This window comes from Manis javanica, chromosome X, assembly GCF_040802235.1.
Source record: "Manis javanica isolate MJ-LG chromosome X, MJ_LKY, whole genome shotgun sequence".
Classification (NCBI taxonomy): Eukaryota; Metazoa; Chordata; class Mammalia; order Pholidota; family Manidae; genus Manis; species Manis javanica.
The window spans coordinates 117428639-117447295 of NC_133174.1; the positions used below are offsets into that span (position 1 = coordinate 117428639).

An 18657-nucleotide genomic window follows, 5' to 3' on the forward strand; every position below is an offset into this window, starting at 1 on the left:
CCCTATTCCAGTGAGTGTAGTGGTTAAGGGAACAGCTCTGGAGCCAGACGCCCTCCCTGGGTTCAGATCATCCCTTCATTGGGTAAATTACTCAATCTCCAAGTGTCACAGTTTCTCCTTCTATAAAATGGGTATCATAAAGAGAATGTTACGCATAGGTTATTATGATATGAGTATTAAATGATATGAGCAATGTAAAATGCTTCACACATGGTGAGCACTCCACAGAAGTTCGTCACTGGTATTGCTTTTTTAGTTTTGCTGTGGCCAGGGCATTGGGATCACAAGGTATACACTGTGAAACCTGTGCAAGTGTTTGCTGCCTCGGCTTCTCTCAGAAGGGAGCCATGGGTCCGGCAGGCAGGCACTCTGTTATTCTACAGTTGCTCTCCCTGACACACACACAAACTCTTCTCTGCCCTCCTCTATGCTCTTGAGAGGCTGGCGTCTGTGGACTGTACTGCCTGGAACACCTTCGCTCTCTGGCTCCCCATTTGATTTAGTCAGTGTGTGGCACCATCCGGGGACTACAGGGTGTAAGGAGAAGGAGCCTGGGGCGTTTGCCCCTGTCCTGTCTCACTGCAGTCTGGCAGGACTCCATTAGAAGATGACAGCTTCCATCCAGAAGCCCCTCCTCCAAATGCCCACACCCTCTCTAGTTTTCTGTATCATATCATAGTTCCCTCCCTTTGCCACTGCAAACCCAGAAGGCTTCCCTTTTCAGTGTTGCCAGTCCCTGAGTAGGTCTCCCTTAACCCTGCTCACACCTCTGTAGAGTCCCTTCATTCAACTCTCAGCAGGAAGCACTTGCGAGGTGACATCGGATTCTTGCTTGGAGACCCTGACTGATATACTGAACACCTTACATTCTCCTCTCCAGTATGTTATCCTATAGCCTTTGCTTCACTAGAATAATCCAAAATCCCTCCAACTTTCCTCCATAGGGATTTCTGTTTTTAATCCCTTATGACCCTTCCCAGCACCCTTGCTGGGTTGTTGGTTGTTGTGGGGAAGGGGTCTGCCTTTTGTTTTTTGTTTTTGTTTACTTTTTTCTCAAGTTGTGACACTGAACAATTTACCCAGTTCTTTCATGAAGAGCTGATCAGGATAATGTCTAGCAGTCATTTCTTGCTAGGGTTCACATAACTGTAGTCCAGCCTTACTTTTTTAAATAGCAGTATTATTAGATATAATTCACATATCATAAAGTTCACCCATGTAAAATATACAATTCAGTGGTTTTTAGTATTTTCACAAGGTTGTGCAACCATTACCAATATGTAATTCCAGAACATTTTCACCATCACCCCACAAACTTGCCCATACACACTAGCAATCACTCTCTACTCCATCCTACCCTCCAGGCCCTGGCAACTACCAGTCTCCTTTCTGTCTCTGTGGATTTACCTATTTGGATATTTCAAACATCTAGATTCATATAATGTGTGGTCTTTTGTATCTGGCTTCTTTAACTTGTAATAATGTTTCCAGAGCTCATCAGTTTCATAACAGCATGTATAAGCATATCATTCCATTTTATGAGTGAATAATATTCCATTATATGGCTAGATATGAATAGACCATATTTTGTTTGTCCATTCATCAACTGATATAGACATTTGGGTTGTTTCTACCTTTTGGGTATTATGAATAGTGCTGCTACGAACATTCATGTACAAGTATTGTTTGAATACTAGTTGTGAGTTCTTTTGGGACTACACCTAGGAGCAGAATTATTAGGTTTTATGGTAATTCTGTGTTTGACTTGAAGAACCACCAAACTGTTTTACACAATGTCTATACCATTTTATTGACCTTACTTTATGCATAAAATTTCTTACATCTCTTCCTTTTAAGTATCTCCAGTGCTAAGAATTTCAAAATTTTCATCCTTGCTATAGTTAAGCACTCAGAATGACTGAGCTTCTAACATGTGCATGGATTATTGAATAAACAAGTAAAACACAAAACAAGGCAAAGGCACTCTAGTATATACACCAGGAATGAAGCGGATCCATTCCTATTGTTTGCCTGTGGGTGTTGGTTTACTTCCTATTGCGTTTCCTAATTACATTCCTGGTCAAAACTTCTTCAAGCATTCTGACTATAAAATGGTCTTAATTAAAATACTAAAATATATGTTATTGGTTCCTTTTTAAGGCTAACAACAATAATAAAAGAAAGAGACAATTGACCCACTCAAAAATAACCAAAGAGGGAGGGGAAAATGCTCCTCATGGTATTTTATGTGCACTTAAGAGACATATTTTTTAGGTTAGAGAAAGAAAATTGGCAAAGATCCCAAGGAAAACAGCCAAAAATAATTTCCAGTGTGGTACCTAAGATAGAATATGGATTATCTACCTTGTAGGAAATGTCCCTGATAACTTAATCATGGTTAAAGGTATTTTATTTACTACCTAGTCTCTATTTCCATCTCTTTGGAGACTAAGAAAGAGAATTGTCTTGATAGTGGTAAAGCATTAGAACAGGTGACAGAATGAAGTTGGAGAATCTGCTTATCTGAAGGTGGATTGTGAGCCCTTAAGAACACAACAGACAATGAATAGTGCAGGTGATAAAAGACAAACGGATCAAGTATGTTACCATTGAGCTCATACCTTAATAGATATGATTTAACCTAAACAAACGAAGAGGAAAACATTTAGTTGTACTCCTGGCCATATTATAAAATCACTTAACTGATATGAGAATAAACAGACTAAAGTGTAACAGATAGTAACAAGGGTGCTATATATTAATTACCCTTCTCAGATTTGTTTTGGATTCAGAAATCCTAGTAGACTGCCTTTGGGAGACAGAATAATAGCCATCACCACCCCATCCCCCAAAGATGTCCGTCCCTGGAACCTGTAACTATATCATGTTACGTGGCCAAAGAAAATTAAGATTGCAGTTGGAATTAAGGTTGCTAATCCACTGATCTTAAGATGGATGAATATCCTGGATTATCCCGGTGGGCCCACTGTTATCACAAGGGTCCCTAAAATGAAACAGGGATGTGGAGGGGAGGTCAGAGTTAGAGGAAGATACAACTATAGAAGAAAGGCACAGCAAGATGCAACATTGCTAGCTTTGAAGAAGGGGGAAAGGAGCAGCCAAGAACGAAATGATGTGGTGGCCTCTAGGATCTGAAAAGGGCAAGGCACTGGACTCTGCCTTCTAGCCTCCGGAAAGAACTCATCCTGCTGACACGGTGATTTTAGCTCAGTGAGATCCATTGCAGATTTCTTACCTCCTTAACTGTAAGATGACATCTGTCTTGTTTGAAGCCTTTAAGTTTGTAGTAATTTGTTAAACAGCAATAGGGAACAGACTTTGACCAATATTCACACAGTCCCAGTTTTTGCAAGGATTTTGCTTAAAACTATATGGCAAGGAAGGTCTGCCATCTTCTTCTTCCCATGCCAGTTAATTACAAACCTCTGTCCCACCCATTTCTGGGTGATGGAAAAAGGAGATTAGATTTAAATAACCTGAGTTTGAAGTAACAGTGAATACCTAAATTGAAATGCCCACTTAGTTAGAAATGAGGGACCCTTATTTCCTACATAGCTCCGCTGTGGAGAATTGGTGTGACTTCCAAGGGCTAAAGTGTCATAGAAGAAGAATTAAGTGTTGAGAGGACAGCCAAAGTGAGAAACAGAGTGCTTGAGATCCTAGGGTATCCCAACATTTTTTGTAATGAAACACTTTGCAACTAGAGGGATAATACCACAGTGAATAAACTAACCAACAGAAGTTGTGTGAACTACTTCCTTGGACAAGTATCAATGGCAACTGATAAGATTGATTAATCCAAGTACAATATTGATCAACTGAAAGGAAAAGGAAAATCACCCCCAGGGTTGCAGTACAAAAACCAGAATCACTAGTTCATCCAGCTTAAAGATCTTGTTGTCTGATACACAGACAAGACATCTTGACTCTGCTAAAAACTCCATGTGCGCATTTAAAATAATTTGGCCCTAGTACTTTGTTCTCTGGTTCTAAATATGGTATGCTATGTGGAAATCATTGTATATTATTTCGTTTCTTTCCCAACTCTGCCACTTGCAAAACAATGTAAAAAAAAACCATCACTGTTAAGTTCGCAGTGCTGTTAAAATTCTACAGACAGCTTATATAATTTGACAAACTGGCTTGTTCAGGGGCTCTGATCTGCATCCATTATATGAATTTTGTCAAAATGATTCCCTATGTCCGCCTCTGTGTGCATACATTATCAATATGTAATAATGCACTCTGCCTGGTCTTTATTTTAATTAAATTAAATTGCAGCAGTTTGGAGTCCTGGAAATTCAGGAAATCAGCCATCGCTTTTTAGTAGCACTGCTATAAACAATTCTATTTTTCTTCAAGGTTATTGGCAACAACAATTGCATAATTATTTAGTACAGTAGTTTGGCAAGAAAGAGTGGTGTTTTCAGGGGCAGCTAGACTTCCTAAGGGTTCACGACGCATAGGAGTCTGTCTAAATCGTGTTAGAGAGAAACAGGGGAACATTAATAGTAATAGGTGCTAAGCTACGGTTGCTTTGTGCACACAAAACAGCCCCGAGAATGATGCTTTAGTGTTCATAAATTTCCCTTCAGTACAGCCTGAGCAAGCTGGGCAGCCACAAAAATAGCATCCACTGAATATTTTAATAATAAATGGGTAGTGCTTTAGAATTTGCAAAGTACTTTCACTTACATTATCTCATTTTAATCCTTATAACGTTCTTGCCCAGTAGGCATGGCATGATTAATATGATTGTCATTTTTCAGAGGGGGAAACTGAGGTTCAGAAAGAGCAAGTAACTTGCCTGAAGTTCTGCACAGAGCAGGGATTCAAACTCAGGTTTCCCAGTCCTGAGTTCTGTATGCCTTTCTCTGCTGCCTCTCCACTAAATTGACCAGCCCACCTTACCGAGCACCCAATTCAACGCCCCAGTGGCTTCCTGTCAAAGAAGCTAGCAGAGATAATAATCTTTCATCATTTCTCTCCACTCATGAATTCATAATCGTTAACTGAGAGCAGGGCTCTTTTATCCATTCAGCTTTATAGGCATAGCACCAAGGATATGAGTTTTTTAAGGACCCGCAAAAATGTTTGCAACCTGAAAAATAAGTTTATTGACACCAAAATATGAAAAGAAAGCCAGAAAATCAACATTATTAAGTGTTTAAATAAATGTCTGCAAAATGGAGCGTTACGTCAGCCTGTCAACTGCAGTTTACTTTTCACACTTATATATGAAACATGTTCAATATGGGTTGTGGGGGTGTATCCATTTTAATATGTCCAGTAAGATGTGAGATAGGCTGTCCAAAACTAAGAGTGGCTAGAGCCTACGAGGGTTTTTAAATGATCCTGGTACTCTGCTAAACAAGTGGCCTGTGCCCATTTCAAATTGCTAGTCACACCCATTGCTAGACTGTGAAATCCGTTTGGTGAGTCAACCACTGTTTTGCTTTGTTTTGTTTTTAATGGAATGAAATGAAATAGGACAAAAGTGAACAGAATAGAAAATATTGGGATGTAAAGCTATTAACAGAATATTGTTTTGGAAAACTTTGTTTCAGTTATATGTGTGTGTAACCTCCCATGTGTATCCTGGGTCACAATTAAATGACTTTCAGAGAAGAATTTAAAAGCCAATGGGAAGATGACATAGTCAAGAGACAGGAAAACTAAATGATTTACCAAACTATATGACTTATTTTCCAAGTCAGCATTTATGACTGTTACTGCCTCTCAGTCCCCTCTACCAACCCATATCAGGGCATTGTGGGGATATTGCTTCCAGATTGGGGGACCGTGTAATTTATCATTCAAACCAAGATAATTTTGAGAGTAAAAGGGAAATGCTGTTAATAATTACAGCAAGATATAATTACAACCATGTAACTGGGTACTGATTTTCGCCAACCAGGTTACATAGTACTTCTATTTTAAGGCTATCCCTAGCTTCCAATCCTTATCTCTTTAATTCAGAGCAAATAAAAGGTTATTTATTTAGCACTTTAAATTTTGTGTGCCTTTCTCTTAATAGCTGTAATCTAACATAGTGGGAAAAAGTACTTGCTTATGAGTCCCTGGGTTTGAGGTCTGCTTCTGCCATTTACTAGCCAGATGACCTTGGACTAGTCACTATACCTCTCTGAGTCAATCATCTTAGCCATCAAATGGCAGTAAATATATCTTCCTCGTGAGTTTTTGTGAGCATTCAAATTAGGTAATACACACAAAAATGCATTTAACTGTTAGGTGTTTCGCAAATGTAAGGCAATCATGTTTTTGTGGTAATTATTAAGGAGGCCATGGATGAAAGTTCCAGAAGATAGATAATCCTTAAGGATATGGCCTTGCTCATGTGACCAATGATCTTGCCCTGTGTAACATCCACTGTATGTGCAGTTTTTAGCAGATTGCCTGCTTGACACACAGAGCAGCTCAGTGAATGCTTGCTGAGTCCTTAAACAACAGCACCTTTCTTTCCGTTACAATATTGTCTCTGTTTGACTCAATCACATCATTTCAAAGGATAGCCAGTCCATTTCAAGGTGAATCTACTTCCTAAAATCTCACCAAAGAAAAATGCCTAAATGTGGCTAGAAGAGAATGATCTTTTGTTTGGTTTTGTACTGGGAGGAGGAAGGAATTGTTCTTCACTTGTGTTTGATGCACTAGAGAGAAAGTCACTCTGTAGCCCCCGTGACCTTATTTCAATCGCCCAAGGATAATAAGCCTCAAAACTTTGCACACATACTGTTTTGTCTGCCTAGAGTGCTGTTCCCTATACTTTATGAGATAAAGCCCTTCTGCGTAAGGAGGCTTTTCCTTACGTCCCCATTTCAACTTAAATTCCCTTGTTACACTCTAATACCCTGCATTTCCCCATCATTACACTGCTCGCAATGTGTGTGTGTGGGGTGGGGGGTTGTGTGTGGGGGGTGACCTGGTTTCTCATTATATTTGTTCACCACTCTAGAATGTACACTCCCATGGCAGGTGGGAGGTGCTGGCTTGTTCTGTCTTGTTCATCCTCATATCCCCAGTGCCTGACAACAGGAGGTACCCATTAAATACTACCGATTTGTTCAGTGAGTGAACCAACAAATGAAAAAGGACAGAGGCTGATGCTGACCCCTTAGCCTTGCCTATATAATGGGATGTGGGTCTGCCATGGGAGAGGAGGGCAGAGCCCCAGGACATAAAGACACTCACCAATATGACTGTGAGCCAGGACATCACCTTGCCTTCGGTGGCACATAGGTCATCGGATTGGCTTTTATGCAATGAGGCTCAGACAAAGCACCCAGAGAAAAAATAAATCTCCTATTAGGTTTCAGTATACAGGACCTCTTGGGGGAAGTGCTGAGTGGCCACCAGACCCCTAGATGGTTGGTACTTTTCCCACCTGTTGTTTCTCTTCATCCGATGACCTCACTTTCTGCACTATCGTGTTTAAACCTTATTTCGGTACACTGGGATGGTACCGAGCCTAAGTAAAGTGTTACCAAAACAAATCCAATGATTCATTAAAAAGATCATACATCATCACCAAATAGTTTATTTAGGACTGCAAAGATGGTTCAATGTGAGGAAATCTATTGCTATAATTTACCACCTTAGTAGGGTAAAAGAGAAAACTGTGTGAATATCTCTCTAAGTACTGGAAAGGCGCCTGATGAAAATTCATCCCCTGATTCTGACACTCTCGGTAAGCCAGGAATAATAGATAAAGAAAGCATTCCGGGCCACTGGGCAATGTGTCAAACTGACAAACCTCTGGGGTCATCGTATCCTATGATAAATCACTAGAGAATGGAAAAGGCAGAAGTTCTGGGAGCAGGTACCTGTTCTCAGTAGGCAGCATTTTATCGAAGTAGTTGTAGTCCGTTGTTTTCATGGCCTCATTTGGTTCCTTGGGTCTCTGTCTGTTGTTGCTGTGGTTATTGTTTTGCATTAACTACCATTTTGAAAGAATGGGAACTATGTACTCTTCTATTTAAAGATTCCTTTTGGATAAGATTTTGATCTTTTTGTCAGTTACCTTTTAAATGTTATGAGATTATTTTTCTGTGTTTGTTGAATTGATGAAGTAACACGTAAACTTCTCACAGTCACTATCAGACCACTCTTAATTATATATTGCCTTCATAAATGCAACCATTATGAATTCTGAAGCCTTAGCCTGACGCTGTTGAAAATCATCTGCTTAATCATGTTGTATTTTGCACATCAGCTTCATTGCATGGCGTCTTTACCTTGGCTCCCTAATGTCAATCTCCTATCCCAGCCCTTATAGACAAATGTGACAATCAGTAAATTCGGCATCAGGGGCACTGTGGCCCTAAGCCTTCTTGCAATCCCCACATCATACAAATGCTGCTGCTCTGGTAAGTAGAATGGGCATTTAGTTATTTTTCCAATGTCAAATAGCTTTGGGGGAGCAAGCTGCAGTCTTCATACCCCAGTGTACTACAGTTTTCTTTATCAGCAAGTGTACTGTCTATATGGTGACTAACTGAAGTGAGAGGTGCAATCCTGTGACCAAAGGACAGAGCCCTCTGCAAAACTACCAAGCCTGTCCTGACAATGACTCTTGGTTAAAGAGTATCCCATTAATACCTCTGTGTGGAGGTAAAGGAGGCAATAGAGGAAGGCAGAAACCCAGATGGAATTCAGAGGGTCACAGGGGAGGCAGTCACACAGTTCAGAGAAAGTATTCTGCCATATTAATGGCTCTTTCTCAACTACCTTCCCAGGATAATCACACCAGCATGGAACCACTCTACCAGCCCCTGGGAAATGTAGTTCCCCTTCCCCACCTATCTCTATTCACTGCAGACTAGTCTGTCTTCTGCAGCACCTCTGAAATGTTAAGGAATAATTTTTTTCCTTCCCACACACTGTTGTTCCAAGTCCCCACTCCAGAGCACCAGAGGCTGAATCCACAGCCTATACTGTGCTGATCAGGTGTGGTACGTTGATGATCAGGTGTGATAGGCAACAGGCTGCCTGGGAAATGGTAGTGGTCTCCTCTGCTTATTTAACTGAGACTCAGTTGTCACAGTCCCAGGCAGAGTGTAATGTCAGGGCTGAGCATTTGCAGTGCTAGCCCCTGAGTAGCCCTTTTTCCCCCACACTTAATTCTCTGGAAACAAGTAGGCCTGTAGTACATTACTGTCTGCTTTCGTGAAAGGAAGTCTAGGATTGGCTGCTGCTGTATTTGCCAGTTCCGTGTGTGTTTGGAGAGCAGCTCAGCTCTGTGGAGTGAAACGTCTGCCTTCCCATAAGCTGACTGCAAGTTCCAGGATGATGTTAAAGTGGGCTGCTGTCAGAAAGAAACCTTGCCTTGTTACTCGGAGCAAGGAGCCACATACAAAAATACATCGACACACAGCCATTCTCATTAAAGTCAGTTGGAATTTTGGACAAGTCTTAAGTATAAATTATGACTTTATTGGCTTGTAAATCTTTCTCCAGAGAAAGTGAATGTAATAAAAATTAGAGGGAACTTATGAAGTGGTTGCCTTGTTGCTATATGCTATGACTAGGGGGAAAAGTCATATAATTGTGGGCTTTGCAGCCAATGCACTTTTTTGTTGTGGACTGGAGAGCAATTCAGAGAGCAGATAGGAGGAGGTGAAAAGAGAAGGTCTCATTACCATTGCACTGAGAACTCTTAAATTGATACTTTATATAAGCACTTCCTGCCACAGAGTTGGGGGATCTTTTAACTGTTACTGAGAGGGAAAAAACAGGCTCTAATCCACCATCAGAGGTCACCAGGGCACACTACTTATTTGCAAAACTGTATAATCACCTTCCGGAGAAGGGATTCTAGGGGGAGCTCACCAGGCTTACAGTCTACATAAAGGCATATCCTGGCAATGGTACGGAGGGAGATGATGGCTTTAAGAGACCTTATAATCACTATCATCTTGATTACTCATTAATTGAGACTTTTAAATGTTGGCAAGAGAAGCAGAAACTGTGTTATTCCACCCACCCACATGACCCGAAGTGTGCTTTTCACCGCCTGATTTTTCTAACATGAGATATAGAATCCCCTTTGGTTTTGGGGTTTGATTCCCAACTTGAACTGATTGAGTACAGTTGTGAAAGAACACACTTTGGAATCATAGAGTATTAGTGCTAAAGGGGCATTATAAGAATTATCTGGTACAGAGGTCTTTGATCTGAGATCATTATTTGGACTTTAGGAGGCCAGTGAACCCCCTAAAATTACATACCAAATTCCGTGGGCATAGGCATTTTTCTAGGAAGAAGATCTATAACTTTTATCAAATTCATAATAAAAAGTTCCCTGACCCAAAAGGGTCTATTTGGGTCTCAATTCTAGTCCATCTGTCCCTCCACCCCACCCCCACTTTATTACCAATGAAGAACATGACTCTCAAAGATGGAGAATAATTTGCCTGATACCACACAGCTAGTTAATGGCAGGCCCAAGAACAGAAGACTTTTCTGACCCTAGGTCTAAAACCCCCTCTTTCTACAATACCAGGGTTTTTTCAGCAAGTGCGGGGCCTATGGTAAGATAGAAAGGAGATTGTGGTGCAGCAAGGACTTGTGCCATGAGTGTCATGTGAACTGCATTACCTTTGAGATCACTGAAATTCTGTGTTTCCATCAACCTTAATAGAGAATAGCACTGATACCCATGACCCCAAACTAATTTCCATTTGGAAATTATTTCCATTTTATGATTATTCTTCCCTACTCCCCATTGATCTCCCTTGCTAATAATGCTTGGTTAGAGCTAATGCTAAAATGAGTTTGTATTCCATGAGTCTTTGGCAGCTGATGGCAGGGTGGAGGGCGTCCCCATCAGGAGCAGCTATATAATTTGCAGGGCCCAGTGTTAAATGAAAATATAGAGCCTCTTGTTAAAAAATGATTAAGAATTTCAAGACAGTGACAGCAGAGCATTAAAACGAAGTGTGGGGCCCTTCTAAGCATGGGCCCCCGTGTGACTGCACAGGCCACACACCCTTAAGGATGGCCCTGATTCCTATTAAAGCTTCGGTAGCACAGGAGACAAAGAGAAGCCAGCCTGTGATTTAAAATTGGCCACAGATGATCCACAAAGTTATAGAGTTGTATATTCATAATCATAAGAACTTTTTGGCTTCTCGGTGCATGTGCACTCACACACACACAAGCACATAAATCAGTTTGACTACAATTGCCATCGTTTCCCTTCACCCAATGCCAAAATCCTAAAACAGTTTTCTTTAATTTTTCATCACAGGACTTTTTGTACTGGCATTGTTTAAGCACATGTTTTCATTACCAGTTTTCAGAACCAAATGGCAAAAGAAGAGATGAGTTCTCCGGGGCCATCTAAAGAGTCAGGTAGAGGCAGGTACCCAAAAGTATTGGCAGATGACTCACTGGGGATATTTTCAGCTGCCAGAAAGGGGGAAAGCAGTTTTGGGGTGTGCAGTATAATGAGCCAGTCCTCTCAGGCTTGGAACGTTATCAGGACAGAAAACATTGTAGATTCCAGGACCAGAAATCTGGGGTCCCAATAAGTAAGCAGGCTTACCAACTGAGAAAATGGCTGGTACCTGGTGCATTTGAGCTATACATATTGCAGCAGAGCAGGGGCACCCACCACCGCACTCTGCACTTCCCATTTTAGTGGCATACCAGGGTTCCAAGTTTAATGCACAACATCTGTGCTTTGTAAGAGTTGAAGCCAAATGTTGGGTGATGTCCCATTGGTTAGCTAAACACAGAAACCAAAATATAATGTTCACAAGGTGGAATTTGCACTTGCAGTGCTGTAAGCAAACTTAAGACTTCTCAGCAAACTGAAGGCTGGTTAGCACAGAAAATATAAATTGGGCAAATCGATTTTTCTTAGTCTCATGTGTAGTCAGTTGTCGTATAAGTGACCCCGTACTCCAAAGCCAGCTTCCTAAGTGCATTTTGCACTCTGGAGAGAGAAGAAACCAGCCGTCCCTGCACTTATCCTACAAAGGTAAAGAAAGAAATTCTATCACCACAGCTTAAGCCGTTGGAGAGCTTATTTCTTCAGCTTTATAACACAGCCTCCAACTGAAAAGCCTACACTAAAGCTGAATGTCCATAAACAGATGGTTCATACCTAATGACACCACTCATTCCCTCACTCATTCATGTCTTTCCCTAATATGCACTGACAGATTACATTTGGATACCCAGTGCCAGGCTAGGTGCTATCCTGTATGTTCCGGGTGAAAGGCCTTTGCAGTCCAATTTCAACACAAATCAGAATTCAGTAGCAAATGTAGCATCCACAGAATCATCGAGCAGTGTAAAAGTGAAGCTAATGCTTGCACATTTTCTAATGTGTTATTAACTCTTTGTTTACAGTATCTGTGGGATACGAATATGAAACATGCCCTGACTTTATTCTTTGGGAGAAGAGGACAGTCATCTTACAAGGTTTTGAGATGGATGCTTCTAACCTAGGAGGCTGGTCACTGAATAAGCATCATGTTTTGAATCCTCAAAGTGGTAAGTCGCTTTTTGAATATTTGTTATTACTGTTTTCCTAATGCACTAGGTAGATAGATAGCTATGTATATCATACTTATTCATTGCAGAAATTTTGGAAAAGTACAAGGAAAAAACTACCTATAAGTCCACTACCTAGAGATGACCATGTTAGTATATTTCTTTTTAAATACAGTAATCTGATTTCAAATTAGTGCTAGTGTTAGACCCAAATCAGAATTCAATAGCAAATGCAATATCCACAGAATTATCAACCAGTATGAAAATGAAGCAGGTTAGACCTCCTGATCACAAAGTTAAATGAAGCTGGGTTTTAAGAATCATCTACCATTATTGCTCTGTTGCAGTGATTAACCAGTTTATCTGACATTGTAACTAAGTTTTAAAAAGTGGAATAGTAATTGCCATATTTTATATAATCCAAGACACCATCAATTAAAAGTACACCTCTATTTTATGGACAATGCTACCAATTAAACTATGACACACATTGATTGTAAGATCCATACTTATTTCAGAGATGTTAAAATGTGAAGCAATATGTGTGCCTTAGAATTGAAGAATCGTCTACCCACGTGATGAAATTTTCAAAGGGCTTCAGTGAACTCTGTCCCATTTTAAGCACAACCCTGTAATGTTAACCCCATTTAAAAGACCAAGGATCAGAGGCTTAGATAGTTATGTAAGTTTGACGATGTTGTACAGTTAGTAAGTGTCTAGAGCTCTTTCTCTCCACCACAGTTGTTTATCCACATAAACGAGTAAGAAGCTAGGAATAGAGTAAAGGGACAGTTAAGGTAAAAGAGGAGAAGAGGTAGGAGGAAGACGTTAATGAACGAATCTGGGGAAAGAGTGCAGCCTGGACTTGACTTAGCTTTAAGTCTCCAAAGTCTTGAATTTAGGAAAAAAAGAAGAGGCAGTGAGAATCAAGGCCCTCTCACCTTCAATCTTTGCCTTCTTTTGACCACTTCTGTTGTCACTTCCTCCTAGTTTATAATTTAAATGTCAAATAAAGGGATCACATGTGGCCCTTGAGCCCATGTGTCTCTCAGACAGACTGATTTTGCTACCTTGGTTATAAACGCTTCATCCAAGTTCCCCCACTTCCTTCTGCATGGTACTGGAAAACCCATCATTGGTATTTCCATCCAGCTTTCATTAGAACATCCACTGGCAAGTTTTCACTATAAAATCATACCCCTTATCCTCTGAGGCAGATTCTGTGCATCCTTTAATAGAACACATACTTTGGGTTTTTTCTGTAGGACTGGGAGTGTGAATGTGTTGAGGCAGCCACACTCTTCCATCCAGGCATCCTTGAGTCCATCCTGCCTTCGTGAAACAGCTGGCTAAGGTCGCATTCTCTGACCAAGGCTAAGAGATCCATTTTATAATCACACCTATGGTCTTACTTCATTGCACCATAGTTGAATCAGCCAAGCCAACTAGCCACACAGGCTGGGAAATTTTGATTGGCAAAGAAAGCTAACCAGGTTTGTTTCCACCGTGGACTGAGACTAACTGCCATAGTTCCATAGTGTGGGATCCTAAAGGTGAATGAGTCCATTGCTGTATGCCCCCGTTATACCTCCTTCTACTCTTTCAAGGAATAGAAATTCCATTTCAAATTGTCTATTTTTTTAAGAGCCAAGATTCAGGTGCTGATATAAAATGTCAACTTTTTTTTCTGTTGTCAAAAGGAGAATCACAGTTTTAAAAGTACAAAAACGAAAGGGCAGATGCCACTTATTAAATTATTAGGTTTTTTGTTTTGATTTGAAAGAGTTTGACATTTTAAGCAGCCGTTTCTTTTCCACTCACTTTTATTGGCTTATATGGATTGTCTCTTTCAAATGCCTGTCATTGACATTAAACACAAAGTGGGAAATGACCTCAATCGAGCCAGCCCCCAGCTGTGTGTTCCCAGTCCTGTATCCTCTTACCATTTGCTTCACACAGGCTTAAAAATTCAGAACAGAGGGGAGCCATTCAGAAAGTTGGCTTTGGAGACCCCCCGATTTCTACAAATGTCTTCTCTCCACCCATAATTGGACAATAATTCATTTTTAGGCAATAGGTACCAAGCTATGTCTAAGACTCTTTCTAACAGCTTTATTGAAGTATAATTTATACACCATAAAATTCACCCAGTTGAAGTGTGCACATCAGTGGATTTTAGTAAATTGTGTCGGTGTGCAACCATCACCACTACACAGTTTTAGAATATTTTTATCACTCTCAAAAGATCCCTTGTGCTTACCCCAGCCCCACTCAATCTGCTTTCTGTCTCTTTGTTAGAAATTTATTCTGAGAAGGAAACCCTACTTACATGGGTTTTTTTTAGGTGTGATTGACATAAATAAAGTGTATAGCTTGTTAATTTCACACAGGTGAAATCATCGCCACAGTCAAGCTACTGACTTTGTCCATCACTCTTTTTAAAGAAACAAGTTGTTTTTTTTTTTAAAGGAACATTTGTTCAGGTTATCGTCTCGTTTGTAGGCACATTGTATTTCTAGCCAAGAACTTGTCGCACTTTCCAGGAAACCAATCTGAAGCCAGCTCTGTCACTGCCTTTCAGCCTGACCTTGGACACGAACTCCTCTCTTGGGAGGTTTTCAGAGTCGAAATCTCACCCACAAAGGCAGTTTTAGAAGCAGGAATGATAAGTGTGAAGGAGTAGCTTTGGGAAGACCAATTTAGAAAGCAATGCTCTTTTCCCCTCAGGTCAGACAGTCTTTTCTGACTGATTAAGGCAAAGAGACATCTTTCCAAATTTCCCTGCTCCACTTCTTTCTGGAAAACGCCTAACTCTTTAGGTACCCCACTTTCGTGATCTGAGACAGATAGCAGATTAGAAACACGAATCTGTCTTCCTCCAATTTCCTCTCACTGGTTAAAAAGGCACCTGCAATTAGATTGGATATCTGCTGCCATTCAATTCTTCCATTTTTCTTTGGCTCCAAAATCATTATGCAGTGGGTACTTTCTAGTAAGCAGTGTTTTCAGACTGTTCGTCATTTAAGTTGCAGCAATTGTATTTACCTGATGACTAACCACTGGTGGTAGAGACTTGTTTCTAAATATTATGCCTGATATATATAGAGAGAGCACCAGAAATTTGTGTTTTTCAAGATCATGCCTTCCAATTATATCTGCTTAGTTGACAATGAGAGTGCATATTCATTCATTTTAAGATAAATCAGCTCTTTAAAATTATGAGAAATAAAAATGTGTACATGAACCGTCTATTACAAGGTTAAGCTGTTTGTTGTAACATATTGTTATAGGGAACCTGTCCCCCAGGGTGTCTTGCCACTTGAGTGTTAAAAATTATTAGAAAGAGCAATCCAGGGTGCTAATTGGGTATTGTCATCTGTCTGAAAATGGTTGGAGAATTTGCTTTAACTTAGCCTCCAAAAGAGGCCAATAGTTTGTGGACAGATGGTTTTACGGGGAGGGGAAGTATATTTCCATTGATCATACTGGCATATCTCCCAGTTTGTGCTTCTATCCTCTCAGTCAAGTCCTAAGAGAAATATGTATTGTGTCCCTTGTTGTTCACAACTCTGAAAAATGGTTTTTTCTTTGTAATCAGCATAAAGCACCACCCACTGGCTTCCAAGGGGAATTTTTATTTCAGACTTATTTATAAGCTTCAAAATAAGTTCTGAGCAAGGTAGCAGGAAGGGATGAGTAGTGTGTTTAAAAGTATGTTTAACTTATTACACAACAGACTTGGCTTTTTGGCAGAGAAACAGAAAACTAAGAAACAGAAAATGTGTAGTAAATCCCCCATTCAGTGGGGTTTCTTTGTTAACTATAAACAAGACACCCAATCCCTAGCAGGAAGTTGGCCTCCTTATAAATAATGTGTGTTATCCTACGATCATTTGATTCTGTTTCCAAAATGAGCATGTGTGGCAGAATAAACTGGAAGCGAGGCAGCAGTAATTGATCAAGATTTCCAGAAACATAAACAAAATAATTTTCAAAGCAACCTTTTGCAGAAGAATTGGTGTTAAATCATTGTTGCTAGATGGTATGCCTTGGTTCTATGTAATGGAAGGTTAAACAGATTCTTGAAACAACAAAAACACCCTTCAAAATGATCTATTTTTCCAGGGCAATACAAAAGGGGTTTGCCCATTTTTGTTTTGATTGCTTCAACTTTAAACAGGAATGGTAATTTCAGTACACAGGCACTTTAGTACCTTGCATCGAAGCGAGACATCAATTGTTGAGATGTAATCAGAAAGTACATTGCCTTATGTTTTATTTCCTTTAATCATTCTTCTTCTTTGATGGAGTGCTGAGCTTTCTAATAGAAAAGGGGAGTTTTAGAATTGCAGGCCTAGAAGAATGGTTTAGAATAGCCATCTTTAGTTTTTAAATTGCCAGGAGCCAGGTAATAACATGTCATTTTGAAGGTAATTGTTAACTATACTGTTATATTGATATTAAAAACATGGAGATCTACCTGTGAAAAGAGATGTTAATAGCAAATCTTGTATTTCCAAGCCAATAATCGGAAATATTTTTGAATGATAGACCTTAGAGTGAATGTGTGAAATGCTAGCAAGCTAAACATTTGGTTTCCTCATTTATTAGAGAACATGTCAGAGTCTCATTGGTAGGATATTCTGTTAGTGATTGTCAGGAGATTTCTTTGACGATGCTGTGCAACTGTCAATCCAGTTCTCATTCACTTCCTCCCAATTCAGTTAAATTACAGTGTTGATCACACTGTAGCTACGTGTTTTTTGGGAAATGAAATTTAGTCCTATTAATCTTACTTAATTAACTATTCTAAATCGTAAGAATGCTTTTTACTGCCTAATAAAGTTATTAATAAAATTAATAAGAAAGTAGTGATTGCCAAGATATCTCATGGTTCTGCAGTAAAAGAGCAATTTGTTGGGGCTGAAACTCGTATCTGCTCCTGCAGATCATATGTTGATAAAAAGGCCAGAAATCACCTTCGGAGGGAAAGCAAAACTACTTAGATTTGAAATCGAAAGGCTATATGATGTATGGGATTTCTGTTTCCTGGAAGACCCCCCCCTTCTAAGTACATATTTGATGCCATGATACTGTGCGTGTTTTACCCTCTTATCTGACTTTGCCAGCAATGTTCCTATTTCAAGGTGATCAGTAATTTTTGTTGTAGCACTATGGGACTAAAAGTTGGAAGAAAACTGAGGAAGACACTTCAGGAAGTGCTTAGAGAGTCACAGGCAGTTTGGGTAGATAGACAGCAGGGGTCGTGGGAGGAAAAAATGAGAGTGCACAGGATGACTGTACATTGGCACGCCTTCTCACAGCATGGATGTTTTACCTGCCCAGTCTCACTCTGGGCAAACTGGAGCACAGCAGTCCTTGTTCCTTGGACTTTCTGCCCAGGCTCAGCAGGTTTGCAAAATCACTGGGGTTTGGACGAGGAAACTACGAGAGACTTAAAGCTGTTTTCAACATTTACTGAGCACTTATAATGATTTGGCCACAGAAATTGGCACTAAAATGCATAAGGAGTAAAGCAGTAGTGATAGGAATTGAGTTGACGAAACCAGTTCAGATATTTTAGGAGTTAGACTCGGTGGGGTTTTAGTAATAAATTAGGTTTAGAGAGTGAGAAGAAGAGGCACAGTGATGCCCACATTTCCAGCTTGGGTAAATAACATGCATGTTGACAGGGCTTGTAAGAGGAGTAAGGAGCACAGGCAGAAGAGCAGGGTTTGCTGGGGGTGCAGGAAGACAATGAGTTCAAGTTGAAACTGATTGACTTTGAGGTGTGTGTGGGATATCCAAGTAAAGCAACCTAGTAGGAAATTGCATGTCAGGGGAGAAGTCTGGACAGGAGAAAGTTTCAGAATGCAGAGATGGAAGTTAAAGCTGTGAGAAGGGATGAGACTGCCCAAAGAAAATGGCTGCACAGTATTTTCCAGCATTTTCAGAAGACAGTATCTCTATTTCCTGCACTGATGATAGTGAGATATGGTCCAAAAGAGTGGAAAATTCAAGTCTCTTTCTTTTATCTTTGAAATGCATACTAGCACTATGATTCTTTTCTTTTCACAGAAATAGATTACCTTCCTGCTGGTGTTTTACTAAGGT

At 40.1% G+C, this 18657-nt stretch overlaps 1 protein-coding gene across 3 annotated transcripts in view; it reads left to right on the forward strand.

Annotated features, from left to right (window-relative positions):
• TENM1 (teneurin transmembrane protein 1) overlaps window positions 1–18657 on the forward strand; it is a 751017-nt gene that overhangs the window by 624218 nt on the left and 108142 nt on the right. For all 3 annotated transcript variants that reach the window (XM_037015442.2, XM_037015435.2, XM_037015446.2), the window contains exon 21: window positions 12400–12543. In XM_037015442.2, the coding sequence (XP_036871337.1) occupies window positions 12400–12543 (144 nt within the window). The remainder of the gene's footprint in view (window positions 1–12399; window positions 12544–18657) is intronic.